Here is a 19,473-nt window from a genome sequence, read left to right as displayed (position 1 = left end):
CTAGTTTAAGTGGTAAGTTTTTGACTCCTCAGTGTTTATCGCTTTTTAGCTGGGAGATTACAGCTTAGAATCTGCACCACTGAATCCTCTCTGAAGTCATGTTATCTTTAGCAGAACTGCTGATGGTTACACTCAAACGCTGCCTTACTTCCACTGCTCTCTACCTAAGGACTCTAGTTCAAGGCATCTGACTACAGGCAGCAATTGCTCATGGTTACACTCAAACGCTGCCTTACTTCCACTGCTCTCTACCCAAGGACTCTAGTTCAAGGCATCTGACTACAGGCATCAATCGCTCTAAATTTGGTATGCGACAAAACTTCTGTTTCTACTGTTCTTGGGTTAGATAAGGAAAAATAATGATGACTTTAGGTGTGTAAGGAAGATACAGAAAAGACTGATACACTTGTGAGGCTTTATGAAGCTCAACACTTCCTCAATATACAGCAAAGCAAAGAGGGAACATCCTTCTTCTCATGCCAAGGTTTAATTCCGAGGTATGTGACACTGGATTTACAAAGGTAAATCAAAAATACAGTCTGAGAAACAGTGAGCCCTCTACTTAACAAGGCAGAGGAATTTCACACTCCAAGAAGAAACAGCTCACAGTGTGAAGTATTTGGTGGTCTGTCTTCAACATAGACTTTTGATACAACAGATGATGATGGGGGGGGCACAGAAATAGTGGGACAGAGGAAAGGCAAATACTTAAGTGAAAAAGATGAGACAGGGCAACAGGTCCTAGATAAGGCTTCCACTTGAATCAATTCTTTGAGACATTATGATGAGCAGTTAGATGCAAGTCCTATTCCAAACAGTGATCAGACACACTATTGCCAAAAGCGATTACATAGCTGTTGAAACAGACTTTGGCTTCAGCCTGCTGCTGATATGGCTAAAGTTTGCATATGCTGGAAGCAAACACATAGAAATGAAACATCAGTTGTATAGAAAGACTGGAGTAGTACAGAATTGTTTTCTGCATTGACTGTACCTGATACCAGGAGTGAAGGCTATCACCTGGAATATAGCACAGGCAGTAGTTTTGCGTGTATAACCTACAGTTAATCTGCAATTATCATCCTGAACATCAATTTTAAAAGCCAAGTATGAATCATATGCAGACAGATTTCATGACTCATTGCTGCAACTGATCTAACTGCTAGTGCTGATCCTGCCTGCCATTAAGAAGTCTGGCATTCCCTCTTGGATCCACTCCTCTGGAGGGGAGCCCTTTCACGATCTGTGCTAGAGAGCTGAGATAAAAACACTTAAATGAGAATTCAAGCATTAACCAAATAAATGTGCTATTTTGTCACATGAAGGATAAAATACCAGGAATTTATTGCTGTATGTATGCTTAATCCATTAACTTGTCTTACAGTAGTCATGAAGTGCTAAATTGTGTGCCATATTAAGCATTTCCTGTGTTCCCTTCCAAATGCCATTTTACAGCGGGCATATGAAACAACACAGCAGCAGTCACAAAACATGGCTTGAGCATCTCTCAAGAGCTTAAAAACAAAGATTTGTGTAAAAGCTGAATAACGAGATGTCAGTTAATAGGTCACTCAGCAACTTTAATAGAAATATCTTTAGGTGGAAGTTTTGCCATGTTAAAATATACAACTCGGACTAAACATTCTCATCCCCACTGTAGTAACAAGATACTTGCAAAGATCAAGAAGTATGGTATGTAAATGTCACACGCAAGAACCGCTTCATTTCTATCCGAAGCAAAAACTGCTAATTATAAGCAAGGACAGGCCTAGCAGGCTAAAGCCATCAGCCTATATTAAAAACATATACCTCCGAGTTTGGCAGTGGAAATCTATGTACCACCTTGACTTGTTTTTTGGTTACATACAAGTACTCTTCTTCCCCTCCCACCACACACACTTTATAAACCCCCTTTTATTTTTATTATACCTCCATATTATTTACAGGACTCCTAAGATTAAGTACAAACTAGTATGAAATTAATGATAGGTTGCTCTTCAAATATGTATCCAATGGCTACATAAATACCAAGCCAATCCAACAGAGTGACCTGGAGTTATGATTCAGAAGCTTGTGTATCTGTGACTCCAGAGGTTTTCTCATTAACTGTGGAGGATTCACTTGATCTGTCAACAACAGTTGCCTTAGAAGTTGGGGTAGTACTATCCAAGGTGAGCGTCGAGGTCTGTTCTACATTTACAGTAGTGGCAGGGTTGATCGGAACGCTTCCGGCTTGAGTAATGGAGGGAAGCAAATCTGTAGGCACTGTAGATGCCTCTGTGACCAAAGGAAGCAGAGGAACACATTTGGGTGGCACTGATAGAGGTGTTATTCCCATTAGATTCAGCGGCAACAAGGAAGGAAGGGATGGCAAACCTAAGGAGAAAACAGGGGGAAAAAGGAAAAATAAAAAGGCAGCATGAGCTGCTGCATACCACAGACAGAGCTGGAGAGATTCTCCACCTGCTTAACTTTTTTATCATATCTAATCTCCTGTTTACTCCTGGAGAGGGGGAAGCTTTTTGAACTTAGTGTGAGCATGACATATGTGCAGCACTGACTCAGCAAGCTAGTTTCAAGCCTGATACTTTTCAAATTTCAGAATTGAGGATCAGAATAAACTCAAGTTTGCTTCTACCTCCCCTGAGGACTGGGTATTTATTGCATTAATACTGATGACTAGATTTTTCTGCCATTCAATGAAACTGCCAGAAACAAGAAGTTAACGAGAACCTTTTATTCTATATGAGCTTCCAATTTCCTTTTGTTTGCTTCATGTACACCTTCAGCAGTTTTGTTTAACTCAAAACCATAAATCTATTATTAGTTCATACTGCTGGCATTCAGTCATGGTGCTTCGAACGCCTCATCTAGCAAACAAGGATACATCTCACAATTTCCTCTACCCATAAAACTATACACTTTCATTCTTGGCACAATCCCTTTGGAGATCATAAATCAGGTAATATAAGGTGAAACAACTAAGTACAGACACAGGTTTCTAATTAGTTTATCTAAAGACATATTCCTTGTCTACCTAATGGGGCACTACCGTCAACTCTCATCTTCAATTCATCTTCTTCAGGACTCAACCGGATGACTGGCTCTAACTGACAGCATCAAGGATCATCAAGGACAGACCTGCTATTACAGTGTTTCAGTTTGCAGAAGGACATACCGGGCTGCACGATTTCTGGGACAATGTGTGGTGCAGGTAAATTAAGTTTGGACAGATCAGTCAGGTTGGGAAGTCCTGCTGGTAATGGCATCAGACCTAAGAGAAGAGTGGAAAAGTTACAGCTGAGAAATTACAATCATTTTTTTCCTAACTGTTTCCGAGATCTTACTGAAAATTTACTTCGCTTTACATCTTGATGAATGCAAGTTCACTCAAGTTTCAACTTTTAGGTATCTGTCTTCACTGTGCAACTTACAGCAGAAAGTCCATACTAGCAAATACATAATCCCAACTTTTCAGATTTTTCTGAGCAAAGTAGAATCTTATATTAAGGAATTAGTAGGTTTGTATTCCAAATTCAGCTTTAATAAAGGTGGCTACTTCACCACAGCACCGTACAGAAGCCCTCCATTCCTGTATTGCACAGCAAATAATAATCATAGGATGAAATACATAGTACTATTGGTCTCTTAATACTGATTACTATTTCTTTTCTACTTGGTTCATAACTAGAATTAAAACCACAAAAATATCTAGAAAAGGTAAGACAAAGTAACTTTGAAAGTCAGGATGAGCTGAGAAGAGAAACACAATGAGCACGACACATGGTCTTCCATCATTGTGTTCGCTGTGGAACATCTTTCCGCTCTTGAATCTCCTGTCTTACAAAAGCTGCATTTCTGAAACAAGGGTGCTATTCTTACTTTATGTTTAACTCGGAGAAGGCTATTTCTAAAATAAACTGTTGATACTACTGTAATAAGACAGAGAAAAGTCTTAAAGCAAGGCCACAGTAGAGAGATTTTGATTAAAACCCAGCCATCTTTACCTACCTGTGAATTCATTAGGCACAAAGGCTGACATAATCTGACTCAAAGAGCTTTCAGCTCAGCTACAAGGGACTTTGGTTTGAACTTTTTTTTTTTAAATCTGAAAACAGATGAACTTCATACAAATACATTCAAATTTTAACCTGTACATTTAATATTTAGAATTTCACTATATAGTCATGCAAACTGCAAATAAATATTGATAGCTCTCAAAAAAGCAAGGATAGTGTTCACAGAACAAGGTGAAAGGAAAATTTGTATTGGCAGATTTTGGGGAAAGGATGGGTAAGGGGCTGGGGAAGAAGGGGACGTTAACAGGAGCTGAACTTCTTAAGTTGTTATCTATTTTCTCTAAACAGTACAAGATTAAAGTTGCTTGCCCTTTTGCATGCCCTTCACTCTACTACACATTTTCTTCTATGTTAGAGAGCATTCCTCCACGCATGACTTAAAACTCTCCGACCCATCTTTATGTACATGTCTTATAGCATACAAAGCATAACACACAAGTGCTTCAGTGTCTGGAGTGCACAACTGAGTCCTGTACCAGTGCACCAATTACACAGCAAAATCGTACACAAACCTCATGTTTCCCACTGTGAATTACTTTCATATACCAGTTTAAATTACTAAGTAATTTAGAAACAGTAGCTGCAACACACAGATCTTTTTTGTTAGACCTCTATTTATACTAAGAAGAATGACCAAGCTAAGTATTAAAAAGGAATTTCCTAAGCTGGAGGCGTTATGGGTGAAAAGAATGCAGAAAGGCAAGACTTGCCTTCTCAGATCTTTCTTCCCTCATGATGTACCAGGGCAAAAGACAAACGGGAAACTGTGAAGTTATTTGCAAAAGTGTTTTGCAACAGACAATTTATGAACCGTGGAAAGTACCAATGTATCGACTCCAGAAACACTGCAAAGAGCAAGGCTAATACCTTCCTGAGAAATTCTGAACCGCATCTATTGTGCAGGGGACCCTAAAGGGGAAACGATTGTAAACTTTGTTGCCATCTCAGTCCTCCGTGCTACAGACAAGCTGGCACATACCCTAACAAAGCAAACAAACAAAACCCAAATCCTAACACTGTAGAGGTGGTATAGAGATCTTTAACATGAAATGTGCAAGTTGTATGAAGTTACACCCTCTTGCCACCCAAAGGCAGTGGAAAAAACCAGCTATTTCTACTTGCTTCCTTAAGAATTTTGTTTCAAAAATGTTTTAAGAACTTTTCCCTACTCACCTGGTAATGTTGTTGCTGGGTTAACTGGTGGCACAGAGGTGAGGGACTGACTGACTTGTGGTGGTAATAATGGAACTGTTGGAACACCTGGTGGCATACACAGGAAAACAACATTAATTTTAAGCATACAACACCTCAGCTCCCTTCCTTGAGGAGTACAAATAACTAATTGCTTACAGGAGAACTGCTATTTGCCTTAACCATAAAATGGTGATGAAGAAAAATAGTATTCTAAATAATACACATCATATTTCTGATAGAATTTGTTTGTAGTTGTTTCATGAGCAAGTAGGGCACAATTACAGTACTCCAGCATTTCTTAACAAGTTTGGGGAAAAGAATATTTTATTCTCTTCTGCCTTCTATTAAATTGGTAGAAACATCTGTGAATGCAAAAAAAAGTCAGAAACCTCACATATTTCAGAAGTCAGTTACTTCCATACTAACCTGTACTGAGAACGTTACTGACAGTAGTTGAGGGTGAACTAATAGAAAGTCCTGAAAGACTCTGTTCAAGTCCTGCTGACCCAGGGGGTAATGTGGCTGTGGGATTAACTGATGACAGCTGAACCTTATTGGAAGGAAAAAAGGGAAGTTCCATTAGAGTTTGCTTCCACAAGAATCAAGAGGCAGAAAAACAATATAGCATCAAGCTGTTTTTACCAAGGCAAAGAACTGACTACAATTTACCTCTGTGAAGCCATCTTTGAGAGGACTGAGAGATGCACTGGGCAACTGTCCTGGGAGAGAAATTTTCTTTCCCTCTTCAAATGGGCGTGTAGGTATCCTATGTAAATATCCATAACCAATGCCACAGCCTAGGCTTTTAAAATGTGAACATTGATAAGTCAGTAAAGTGACTTTACAACTACAGACTTCATAGCAAGCAACGAAGCTGACTCAAGACGTCAAGTTTCAAGATAAGTTCTGTACAACTTTCCTCTTTCCCCCCCCATGTTGTCTCCCCCCCCCCCCCCGAGAAATAATCAATACAAGACAATGGAAAGGAAATTCTGTAGCTTTTAGCAATAAACATTTAGCAGAAAATAAATTGTTATTTAAACCAAGCAACTACATCAGATACACAACCTGGAATTCAACTCACAGTTGATATTTGCAGTCCTCTGTTCTGGCTACTGTGCAATACTTTAATAATATACTACAGCTTAATGACTATTTAAAGCCTAATGCAGAAAGCAACCATTGCACTAATTTACACCCCCCATTGGTAACTAAATCTGAATTTCAAATAAATATAATTGATTATAGCAGAAACACCTTTGATATAACAACACTCTTTTCCTGTCTTTGGAGAAAACATAAGCAAGCAGCTTTTAGGCTAGCGCTGTAAGAAAGTCACCCCGCTCCCCTGTAACATATTGTCTCCTTACCTGCCTTCTCCACCCCAGGAAGAATTTGGAGTAATCACCACCTCCCGACAATTATCAGTGTCTGTGTTGTACACGTAAAGTTTTAATGGCTTTGCTTCATGTGTTTCAATAAGGGAAAAGAGATCTTCAGACTGTGAAAGGATAAAAATGAATAAGGGCTTTCTTGTCTTTATTTTATCTTTTGACATTAGAATGATCACCCTACTAGACCTATCTTTCTGTGGTAACTGCTACATGCTGCAATTGTAGTGCTGTTGTTTAATCCCAAGGGCAACTTTAAAATGTGCTTTCCTAGAGCACTTCAGAAGATGTGGCACAACCCAGACTTCAAATCTGCTATTTGAAATATTAATATTAGAGTACAAAAAAGTTTCTATCTGACTTCATGAAGACACCTGAGAGCAGTTTTTATTTCCAGAATTGCATTTAAGCACGAAGAGGCACCATGCCAGCGCTCCTTCCTCTTTGCATTAACTTACATCCATTAGCACTGAACAGAGACAGAACTGGGGATGTTTCAAACTACCCTGGTGCAATTATTACCTTACATTTTTCTTAGTTAAAAACAAATACACACCACCTTATTTTTATATACTTACCTCATTCATGACTGTATCTGCTCCAATGATATAGTCACTATGAGGTCTAAGTCCAGCTAATGCAGCAGGAGAATTAGGTTCCACTTCCTAGTTTCAAGATGGAAAGTTACAAAACACTATGTAACTGTCAGGGTGTAACAGAACAGTTAGACACTTCACTGAAGTTTTGAGTCAGACATACAAACTGGTCAGGTTTTCAACATTATTATTAGTCACTGAACTAATGAAGCAGTGGCTTGATGGCAGTCTCTTCTGATACTGTTATAAGAAGCTCCGAGTATTGTACAAACCCACTGATTTAAACACAAGATTTGATAATATGCTCAACAAACAGTCCTACTTGGAAAGTCTTTCCAAGCCCTTCAAAATTTTTCCAAACTTTCTAAATCAGCAAAAAGAAAACAGACCAATTTGATCTTGTGTACCCCTTTGCAAGTTACTTTTCAGTAAAGAGATAAAAAGTTTAACAGTAAGCAACAGTGAGGAGAACATGTGGAAGTCTGTACGTACCAAAACATGCCATACGTTTTCATTGGCCCCGTCAAAGCTGCAGAAACGAATGCTCACGCCCAACAGGCCCTGTCCACCCCACATGTTGCTGGGGGTCACTGATGTTTCCCTCAGCTCCAGTGTTTTGCTACTGTACACCAGCATTTTTACAGGCTTTTCAACATTTGCTTTCAAGAGGTCCTTGAGAGTATCATTGTCTTTATTCTGTGAATGTTCAAACAAGAACTTAGGTTAGTGTTTATCCAGCAACCATCCAGTTCTATAGCACCACTTTCGTATTTCAAATGTCCTATAAATGCTGTGCATTATCAGGATAAGTATCTACAGCTATTTTATAACAAGCTTCCAGTCCCTTCATAATTCTAGAATATAACTCCAGCAAAAGCCTGGGATTTCACAGAAACAGGTTATGCCTTCCAAACATGAAAGCACTTCAATTCAATCTGTGATACAATGTACCTTGCAGCTCTTCAGAGGCTTTCTTGAATCCAGGTGGAAGAGCTTACCCACAGCTGTCCTTTTCCACTGCTGTGATCATGGTTTGCCATCTCACTACAGCTCTGCTTGAAAACCTCCTCCTGTGATTGCTGCCCAGCTAACAGCTTTGACAACAGCTCTTTCAACCAACCTGCTTTGACTGGAGTGAGTTTAAAAGTTCTCACATAAGCAGTTTTGCCAACAGAACTAGGAAAGCACTAACACAAGCAGTGAGTGGTGAGTCAGTAGCAGTTGTCTGCAGAAAGCATGTCTGTCCTCTCTGCATCATTATTCTTGAGCTAATTTTTTTATAGAATTGTACATATTCTGTATACACTTAAATAGAACAAATGCATTGACGTACCTGTCAAGCTAAGATTCACAGCACATTGTTTATATTCAGAGTTATAAAATCGCAACACACTTACCAATCTTGAACCATTAATGGACACGATAAAATCAAAGAATGGCTCCAATCCAGCTCTATGGCCCGGAGAGTTTTCTTGTACCTAACAAAGTTGAACAAGAATTTAGCAGAAGTGCACCAATGCTGGTGCACAGCATCAATCACAGATCAGAATTCTATTTCTACTTGTGCAAACTGTAGCTCTAGAAGCTAGTAATGTCTGTATGACTTTTAAGTGCTCAAATATAACCTTCTGGACCAAAAAAAAAAGTAGAGAAACGTTTTAAAAGAACCAGTAACCTATAAATTATTGAGGAAGGACCAACAGTCACCCCCTGGCATGAGCACTGCTTAACAATTACAGCAGATAAACTGTAGATATTTATGTCAATGAAGGAGGTTATGGTCAAGCTTCATGAACTCCAAAAAAGTTGGTTAAAAAGCTGTAGCTTTCCACAAAAGTACCAGTGTTGGCCCTTGCTTTTTACCTTACTTACTAGAGGAAAAGGAGAGTCACATCTGTGTAAGCAGGGGTTGTTATCTCATGATTAAACCTCATCTGTTAACATTCTTGAGACACAGAGGACACCTGTACAACCAATGATTTATTAACATATCAACAAGCTGCAAGAAAAGGGACTCCCGCAATTGTGCAGCTATGGCAGCTCAAATAATTCGAACACTCCACTGGGACAAGGCCTAAGTATTGGATACACGTTGCTCCCAGAAGCTTAAAGTATGCTTTTAATTCCAAATGGAGTAACTGAGAGACATTTTGCCAGTGGTGTTTTTTCACTGTTTCAGGCGCTGCTGACTGACAAAAGTAACTCCAATATGGCTACTAGATTTTTCCTACAGCCTCCGTAATAAAGGCTATCTTTCTTTATTCGTAAGCTGATTCATTTTACCCACTGGCTTTATCTTTTATGTGCTGCATTCATCTTCCAAAAATATCTAAACCCCACCCTTTCCAGTGTGCTTTTTACATTATGTGTTATTCCACCTGGCAGAGACGGTATAAATCTGCTGGTCTGTTCAATACTGGTCTGATTTTGCAGGTATTGAGGTTTTTTAATATGACTCATCTAGAACAAAATATTCTAATATGGAAAAATCCCAAACTTGATTAATACTAAAACTATCCTCTTAGAGTCTATTTATCTCTGCCCAACACATTCACAAAATCAGAGCTTGGAAACTCAGATTACTTGTGGGCAGCTTTCTGTAACAGGTGACAGAAGCTGGCACATTAGTGTCATATAATCTACACATTCATTAAAGAATGGAATCGGTAGTTCCAGAGTCACATCACACACAGATTGCTGTCCAAGATTTGCAAAGCAGTAAAAACGTATGAAACCAGCATTATCACAAAGTAATAAAAAAAAAAAAAAAAATCACTGAGGCAGCAACAACATCCCCAAACTCCACATTTATCATTTCTGACTAAAATTTGAAGTGTGTCTGGAGAAATAATATCCTACCACTGGGGGTACAGATATTCTCCCTCTCTGCCAAGTATTAATTGTACAGAACCACCAATCTCAACCAACAAAGGAACTTTCAGTCCTGCTAACTAGACCCGAACTACTGCCTCCATGTCACTTACTCAATTCGTTGGTTCAAGATGACTCTCATCAAAGAATAACTAGAGATCAGACTGCAAGATGAGCACCAGGTAACAGGGTAAAAACACAAGCAAAGCTCCATGCAGCAGACCCTCTGACACCAGCAGCATAGAAATTCACAGGCGCGCTGTGTATGTTGCTTTGACATTAGCGGACTGTCCCTTGAGCCCATTTTTAACTTAAATAATGTAGAGCTATCTCAGAACAGCTCCACAGACAGAAATTTTAGCTCATGAGAAAAGGCAGAGAGAGGCTAAAATACACTATATGAATTATACTTCTCAAATTTTGCTTACTAAGTTGGGTACTCGAGGCCTTCCTGCCAAAGATAAGTTAACCAGTTTCACAAAAGCAGAATTCAAGAACTCTGTTTTCCTGTGGACATGCTCCATAATTGCATGCTCAGGCTTGAAGTTTCTCTTGTAATTAAGTAATACAAAACATTCTCTCCTCTGATGTGTTTTTTCTAGTAGCAAATGTAGAACAAGCTTGTGCTGTTTGTTGTTCTTCCCTCAGTTTAGGGAGGTGATGTGAAAATACTTTAATAGCCTCTCTCTCTCTCATTCCACCGCCTATGGCATGTGACATACAAGAACTCACATTTTGTGTTTTTAAAAGCCTGCCATAAAGGCTTTATACCAGAATGAAATCAGCAGATGGTTTCAGAAGTCACTGAGAAAATAAGAATTTTAAAGACAGAACATGTCTGTCTAAACCTCAGCATTAAAAAAAAAATAAAAACATCAGTAAATCCAGCAAACTGATACATTTATTCTGATCACAGAGCAGATTTTTAGGATGTATGTCATGGCCCTGAAATTATGAAAAGCCAGACTTCACTCAGCCAGTAGAACAGCTGCAAAAGCAGTCCTGACACGGTTCACACTTTATCCAGAGATTTTACTCCATTTCTAAATGAGCTTCTTAAAAAAAAACCAAACAAAATCCCTACGCAATATCCCTCCCTCATGGCCTCTGATAGGTTATACCTTGAATGCTGTGACCCATTTTCAATAAGGCCAAATTTTAAAATGAGAAGGAGCACCTATGATAAGTGAGACTTACATATGTTCAGCATCCATCGATGTCAGCCTCCAAGCTGACACCTGGGATGTACAGATTTGGTATTCTAAGCAAATTATTTACAGTCTGCCCCAAACTGATGAAGGGGCTGTGAGACCTTCCAATTAGTCTGCAGAAAGTACCTTCAGATGTTAAGCTCGTTCCCTCAAATCCATCACAATCCTGAACACTTCTGAATGGTTCATTTCTAAGCGGCCATGTAAAAACTACCAGGAAGCTGTATCTAAAAGAAATCAAGCTCTTAGAGTTGTATCCATCACACATGCATCTGCATCCCTTCTGTGATCAGTTCCTCATGCTGCCATGCACAGGTTCAGTGACAAGAAGCTTCCTATTTCCCTCTCTTTTTTGGCCCAGCATCACTGGTGGAAAAGCATTTATATGCCTGGCAGACCCAGAAATTTAGAACAGAAGTTCTGAATTTGTTCCATATGAAAAGTCTCCTGCTTAAAGGACAGACATACTCAGCCTCACACAAAAATCACCACTAGCCCCATACAGCTTTTATGTCACACAACCTTATTTTCAGGCAGCTACCTAGAAACTTCATTACCACAGCAGTGCCAAATGCACTACATGGAGCTCTGCTCAAAGCTCTGGGGCCGCGATTCTCTTCCAGGAACTACAGCAATAAAGGAGAATCAGGGACCTAAGGAAATAAAAGTGCACAAAAACCTCATTAATGATGGAAATAAAGATTCCATGTATATGTACATACACTGTGGACCTCCTGAGCAATCTGTCTTTGTGCAGCTTTCTGTATGCCCCAAGCAGGTATTCAGTAACTTGCCTTTGTAATTGAATAAGGACTGTGAAATAATCAAGTAATACCATTTACAACAGATGCCGCTGCAGGCATGGCAGTTTGGAAAGCCTAATCCTCCCAAAGCCAGCTGTTATTTCAGACATATAAGTTACAGACACCTGTGGGTAAATGCCATGACTTTCTAACAGAAGAGAAACAATAGTGGAACAGGCGGAGAGGAGAAGCTGTGGAACTGCCACCACTGGAGCTTTTTAAGAGCAAGCGAAGACAACCTCTATCAGGAACACTGAATGTCAGAAGGCAGAAAAGGGCTGGATGACTTTTCCAGCCCTGTACAATGCTGCAGGACTCGTTCCTCCCCAAGATGACAGCAGGGCTGCTGAGCACACAGATTAAACACAAATTATTTCACTTTTAATTCACTGTCAAGAATTAAATGGGGAAAAGGTTTCAAAGTCAAGACACTAATTTTAAACTGCACTACTAAAAAGACTTCTTTGTCAGTAAATACATAACGTTTCTCTTTGCTGAACACCTTTCTCAACACTATCACTCTATGCCTACACAGTATACACTGTACATTACACATTATAAGGCTGCTCAGCAACACAACGGTCACAAATTTAAGCCCCAAGCAAGCAGTGCTACTATGAATGGAATTAGGCACAGTAACTGATTTTCAGAGGCAGATGAAGGCTCTTACCACTTTTGAGAGTCAGATAACTTATACAAATGTCCACTTAAACTTTCAGAAGCTTAGCCGCAAGCACTCAATACACAACTTTTAAGGAGCAGAAGCTCAAGCTCCAAAGCTTCCCCCCACCCCACGCAAGAAATGGTTCCTAATATTAAATTAATTACCAATGAAATGCTGAAAGAAGTTTTTCTGTAGTTCTTTCACTGACTGTAATTGGTAATAAAATTTCATTGTGTATCACATATAAGCAATTTCTGTTTGGTCCAACCACCTATTGCATTTCTGTCAGCTATTTTAACACATTACATGGCATAACTGTATTGAATTTCCTTATGAAACATCCAGTTTTCAAGAAAAAAAGCTTTATAAGCTTTCTGCAAGAAAATAGATTGCCTATATGAGCACCTTTTGTAGGGAGGGGCGCAGAACCAAACACAGTATTCAAGGTGCAGCACTCAGTACAGGGGGATGATCACTTCCCTGGTCCTGCTGGCCACACTATTTCTGATACAGGTCAGGATGCTGTTGGCCCTCTTGTCCACTTGGGCACAAGCTGGCTCATGTTCAGTGGCTGCCAATCAGCACCCCTGGGTCCCTTTCCACCTGTCAGCTTTTCAGCCACTCTTCCCGAAGCCTGCAGGTTGCATGGGGTTGTTCTGACATCATCTATTAGTTGAAGAAATTGTCAAGCCATTACAATAGCCAGGGCAAACTGCAGCAGCTTTGCACTGCCGAACAGGAAACTAATCTAAACTTTTCCTTCTTTCTGTTTTGAAGAGAGAAACAAATGCATACTGAGCAACACCTAGAGTCAGACAGCTGCTCTAATCAGACACACAGCTTCTGTTAAAGGAAGCTTACAGAGGAGAAAAAACAAACAACAGAGAAAATTCCTGGAGGTAAGTAGCACTGCATACTACTGGCCTGGGAGGTACTAGTTAAATGGAAGACTTAGGAGTGTTTTACATGAATCAGTAAACAGAAGCCTAAGAGCAAGAAACAAGATATGATGAATAAAAATGCATTTGAAAGAACTGTTTCAAATAAATGACTAATTATTAGTTCTTCCTGTGAAGAGATCAGGGCAACACAGCTGTTTGTAACTTTCTTTTTATTTAAAAAAAGAATAAAAATGGGGCTACATTTCAATGTCTAGAAACCCAAACAGCACAACCCATAGTGACTTTTCCTGCATGCACACGATTAAATCATTTTCCTTCAACAGCACTTCAGTCCTGAAGTGTTCCTATTTCCTGTAACAAGTGCACTGATAATAAAGTCCACAGCAAAAGCGGTATTGCACCGAATATTAGCAGGAGCAGCCAAAAAGATTTAAGTAAACTGCAAAACTTATGTCAAAACTTACTGATGGTATTGTTAACTTGCTGCATATATTTCTACTCCTGTTTGAAGTGATCAGAGCAAGAGACTTGCTACCAGTTTTGTAGGGAGGCAGCCTGTGCAGTTTAAAAGTCTCACTGTAAGAAACCTGTGATTTGCAACAGTCTCAGTGTGCACATCCCTCTGGCAACTTGTACTCTGCTCCTACCATCATTCTGAACAACTTTAACTCATTTGCTTCATGGCCTTTTAACACATTTTTCAATTATTTGTCCTACCCAAACAAACTCTTCCAATAACTAACATTTCTCTAGTTTTCCACAACTAATGAAATCTTTAAAACACCCACTACATGCTATTTATGGAAGTTTGGCATTATCAAAGAAATCTGACCTTATCTGAATTAGCTCTGTCACACTGAAAGACTACCGATGGTTTCCTTCACCATTCTTCTTTATCTGAATAATTTAATGAGCTCAGAAATAAAGTCTGCTTGAGAAGAAATTAGATGAAAATTGTGGTATTGATTGACCCCAAGTTCTACCAAAAGTTGATCCACGCAGACAGAACATTTGTGCAGAGCTCCTCTAACCATGTGAGCCAAGCAAGCAGTCTGTCACAAACTTACTATAGAAATCCAACCGGAAAACTAAACTTGGAAAAAAAAGGGGAGGAAAACTCTGGTCACTTGTATGCCACATGCATTTCAATATAAGCATTCCAAATTACAACTGTGAAGCTTTATAATTTTTCTCTACTCTGAATCTATGCTCCCAACTCCATATAAGCACAGGCCTGATTCCTGTTAGACTGGGATCATGATGCAATTTAAGATGCCTGTCCACAGGAAAAAAAAAAAGAAAACTGCTCTTTGTGTGGCATCTGAACAGCAAGATAAGGCAGGGAAAGAGAGACATCAGCCTAAGACAACAGGCAGGTCCCTGTTCTTCCTGCACTTAATGTCGATACAGCTGTCCTCTCAGAAATCTACTTCTTTAAGGTGCACCTACCAACTACATTTACAAAGACTGGCAATCAAACGCTGCCACTTCGAGTCATAACAAAAACATTACAACCAAAAGGAGCTTAAATGAAAACAGAAGGTGACAGATTCAAGAAAGATTACAAGAAAAAAAACCAAGCAGATTATACCTCGTAGGAGATATGCATCTCAATTTACTAATGTGCTTTAATCAAAGTGCAAATCGACCAATCCAGCATAACTGATACTCCCACTGCAGAGCACTCACTGATTTTAGAACCCTCAAAAACAGAAAGCACTAAAAAAAAAGTCTGCCACTTTTACCAAACCACAAGTGGTTTTTTTGTGGGGAAAAGGAAAATACAAAAAGGACTGTTACACATTAGTAACACTGGAGTGCTAAATATTAGTAACAATAAAAGGGAGAAGTAAAGACCACTATATATAAGTTTTAAGAGATGAATGTTTGGATTTGAGCAGACGACCAACGTTTGGTTCTCAAAAGCATGACAAAAGCATTTTCTAACACTTGAAAGATGATCTCTGTTCTTTTTTCACCATGATACTCTAACACATATTTGTAGCTCACCACTAGGCAAGATCCATGTGTTCTTGCACATGTCTAAAACAGGGGGATAGCTCCGAACAGAGCGTGGATCTGAGAAGGTCTGATGCCAACAAAAACCTGGCCCAGCCCAGTGCACACAGTAAGGGTGCTCCAAGCTTCAGCTACAGTGTCAAGAGCGCAACGGTGTGGGCAAGGTTATTAGTAACTCCTGCAAAGTTACTGTATCACCTAGCACAGCAGATTCAAGGACACAACCCAGGTACCCCTCCCCTCACTGACCGCGAAGGCCACGCTAAAGAACGGGCTTCCAAAAGCCTACACAAGAGACCTCTAACACAGCCCGGAAAATTTTGTGGCACACAAACCTGAACTTTAGTGGCCGCAATGCGAGCAAACCCTACGTAACTATGAAAATAGGTTAAAAATACCTATGAAGGTAGCTCTGGCAAGTGTCATGCCTGTCGCTTAAATACCTTGATCTAAGCCCCCAGAAAGGGGGAAGCAGCTACAGTTCAGATACTGATGCAACGATCTAGAGCCTGACGTGTCAGCCGGGCCAGGCACCGGAGGGCTGCGTTCGGACGTGTCAAGCCCGTGTGCTCGCAGCCTTTTCTCTGGAGCGGCTGCCTTGCCCCCCCCAGGGCTGCCCCAAAGCAGCACCAGCTCCCGCGCACCGGCCCTCCCGGCCCGGTTACAACCCGAAGCGCAGGCAGAGCATCCCCCGGCAGTTCCGGGCCGCCCAGACCTCAGTGACCGGGCAGAGATGGCTCGGAGCCCGCGGGGCTGCCGCCGCGGGCCGAGAGCAGGCCGCGGGCAGCTCCACGCAGCTGTGAGGCAGCGCGGGACCGAGCCGTTCCGACGAGCCGCCCGTGAGCCCCGCTGCTCCGGGAACGGAAGCCGGCAGCGGGGCGGAGGCCCGGCCGCCACCACTGCCCGAGCGCCTCCTCCGAGCCGGGAGAGAGCGGCGAGGCCGCCCGGCTTGGGGAGCCCTGCGGGGCGCTCAGGCGCGGAACCACGCAGAGAGGCCGCCGGGCCCCAAAGACCAGCACCTGCCTAACGACCACCGAAGCGCCTGCCCACCTCCCTTACCCGCAGGACGTGGTAGCCCTCGGTGCCCCCTCCGGGGATCTCGACGCTCTGCGAGGAGCCCATGGCTCGGGGCGAGCAGCGGCGGCGCTGTTCCCCGCACAAAGCCCCACGCACGGAGACGTGGCACCCGCTCCCTCCCCTCTCCCGCCCGACTCGGGAGGGGCGGGAGAATGCCGGCCGGGGAGGCGGAGGCAGTACGGTGGCTGCCGTGGACCAGCGCCCTCCAGCTCGCCTCTGGCGCGGCGGCGCCCCCTCGCGGCTGAGGGTGGTAAGGCGTCTGTGCGCGCACGGGCTGGGAAAAAACGGCGGTGGTGGATAGGAGCAGCTAATGGATGTGTACTAGCGTTAATTACATTAATAGTAAATAATAAAGTTATGTAACAGTAATATAATAATATTATAGTAAATAATGTGTTATACTAATATTATATTATAGTAAATAGGTGCACAGAACATAAAGAGGGAAAGGTGGGGGTCAAACCAAACCTGCGCATTCTCTAGTCCTGCAGCTCCCTGCAGAGTTCAGGGCAAGCTGTGATTCTGGGGGCTCTGGAGGCCCCTCCATCCTGGGCTGGAGCACACTGTGCACCTTGAAGGGATTCCCAGGCACACCTGAAGTGGTCTGGTAGCTGGAGCTGAAGTGAAAGGACTAATAATCATAGGATCACATAATCAACTAGATTGGAAAACCTTTAAGACCTTTAAGACCATCAAGTCTAACCATTATCCCAGGACTGCCAAGACCACCACTAAACCATGTTACTAAGGGTCTCATCTACACAGTTTCTGAACACTTCCAAAAGTGGTGATTCCACCACTTCCCTGGGAAGCCTGCTCCAATGTCCGATTACCCTTTCAGTGAAGAAATTTTTCCTAGTATCCCATCTAAAATAATGCGTTGGTGAGAAGAGACTGGGTGAAAAATGTCACCCAGGAGCAGCATTTGGGGTTAACCTGTCTGAGGGCACGTGCGTGCTCACAGACATTATCAAGGTAAGGGGATAGGTTCTTGCTGCAGATGCAGGGTGTGCGGTGACACACAGCAGACATCTGCTCTCAGCTCACCTGTACAGGGAGAACTGCTGACTGGTGGAACACACCGTGCATCCAGTGGGAAAATCCAGCCTCAAGCCAACTTAGTGCCACCTTGTAGCTGGAGGAGGTGGATGGTGATGTATCAGGGAGCATTATGAGCTGAGGTTTAGACATTCTCTCCAAAAGTGTCCCTTGTGCCTAGAAGCCTCCAGATGAAGTTTTTGCACAGCCTTCCCATGCAAAACTGTGCCTCTTGCCTCTGGTACCACACATCTCCTGGGAGAGGAGAGCTCTTTTAAGGAGTGCTGCAGACACACGCCATTTCAGTAATGCAGAAACTGTTTGATAGTGAGCTGGAGCACAATATTAAAGGTCCTCAACTGAAAAAAGAAATTCAGATTATCATACCTCACTTCTTTTGGACGCATTTCCCTCTGTATTATAGAATCATATAGAATCATAGAATAGTTAGGGTTGGAAAGGACCTTAAGATCATCTAGTTCCAACCCCTCTGCCACGGGCAGGGACACCTCACACTAAATCATGTCACCCAAGGCTCTGTCCAACCTGGCCTTGAACACCGCCAGGGATGGAGCATTCACAACTTCCCTGGGCAACTCATTCCAGTGCCTCACCACCCTTACAGTAAAGAACTTCTTCCTTATATCCAATCTAAACTTCCCCTGTTTAAGTTTTAACCCATTACCCCTTGTCCTATCACTACAGTTCCTAATGAAGAGTATCTCCCCAGAATCCTTATAGGCCCCCTTCAGATACTCTTCTTCACGCTGAACAGCCCCAACTTTCTCAGCCTATCCTCATACGGGAGGTGCTCCAGTCCCCTGATCATCCTCGTGGCCCTCCTCTGGACTTGCTCCAACAGTTCCATGTCCTTTTTATGTTGATGACACCAGAACTGCACACAATACTCCAAGTGAGGTCCCACGAGAGCAGAGTAGAGGGGCAGGATCACCTCCTTCGACCTGCTGGTCACGCTCCTTTTGATGCAGCCCAGGATACGGTTGGCTTTCTGGGCTGTGAGCTCACACTGAAGCTGGCTCATCGACCAACACCCCCAAGTCCTTCTCCGCAGGGCTGCTCTGAATCTCTTCTCTGCCCAACCTGTAGCTGTGCCTGGGATTGCTCCGACCCAGGTGTAGGACCTTGCACTTGGCATGGTTAAACCTCATGAGGCTGGCATCAGCCCACCTCACAAGCATGTCAAGGTCCCTCTGGATGGCATTCCTTCCCTCCAGGGTATCAACCGAACCACACAGCTTGGTGTCATCGGCAAACTTGCTGAGGGCGCACTCAATCCCACTGTCCATGTCAGCGACAAAGATGTTGAACAAGACCGGTCCCAACACCGATCCCTGAGGGACACCACTCGTTACTGGTCTCCAGCTGGACATTGAGCCATTGACCACAACTCTTTGTGTATGGCCATCCAGCCAGTTCTTTATCCACCAAGTGATCCATCCATCAAATTGATGTCTCTCCAATTTAGAGACAAGGATGTCATGTGGGACAGTGTCGAACACTTTGCACAAGTCCAGGTAGATGACATCAACTGCTCTACCCCTGTCCATCAGTTCTGTAGCCCCATCATAGAAGGCCACCAAATTGGTCAGGCAGGATTTCCCCTTAGT

General features: G+C 42.2%; 1 protein-coding gene across 1 annotated transcript; it reads right to left on the bottom strand.

Annotated features, from left to right (window-relative positions):
• Positions 1-1,327: 1,327 nt before the first annotated feature.
• Positions 1,328-16,932, bottom strand: GORASP2 (golgi reassembly stacking protein 2). The gene is made up of 10 exons (XM_057423707.1): positions 16,790-16,932; positions 8,658-8,738; positions 7,753-7,956; positions 7,243-7,329; positions 6,644-6,774; positions 5,943-6,075; positions 5,700-5,823; positions 5,253-5,339; positions 3,179-3,274; positions 1,328-2,376 (listed from the first exon to the last, which is right to left on the bottom strand). Exons 1-10 carry the CDS (start codon positions 16,850-16,852, stop codon positions 2,057-2,059), a joined length of 1,326 nt encoding a protein of 441 aa, XP_057279690.1. The 5' UTR covers positions 16,853-16,932; the 3' UTR covers positions 1,328-2,056.
• Between the last annotated feature and the right edge of the window lie 2,541 nt (positions 16,933-19,473).

The sequence above is a fragment of the Pezoporus wallicus genome, unplaced genomic scaffold (assembly GCF_028554395.1).
Source record: "Pezoporus wallicus isolate ANWC-B61680 ecotype Strahan unplaced genomic scaffold, APGP_CSIRO_Pwel_v1 contig_1181, whole genome shotgun sequence".
Taxonomy (NCBI): domain Eukaryota; kingdom Metazoa; phylum Chordata; class Aves; order Psittaciformes; family Psittacidae; genus Pezoporus; species Pezoporus wallicus.
This window is presented reverse-complemented; position numbering and strand designations above follow the sequence as displayed.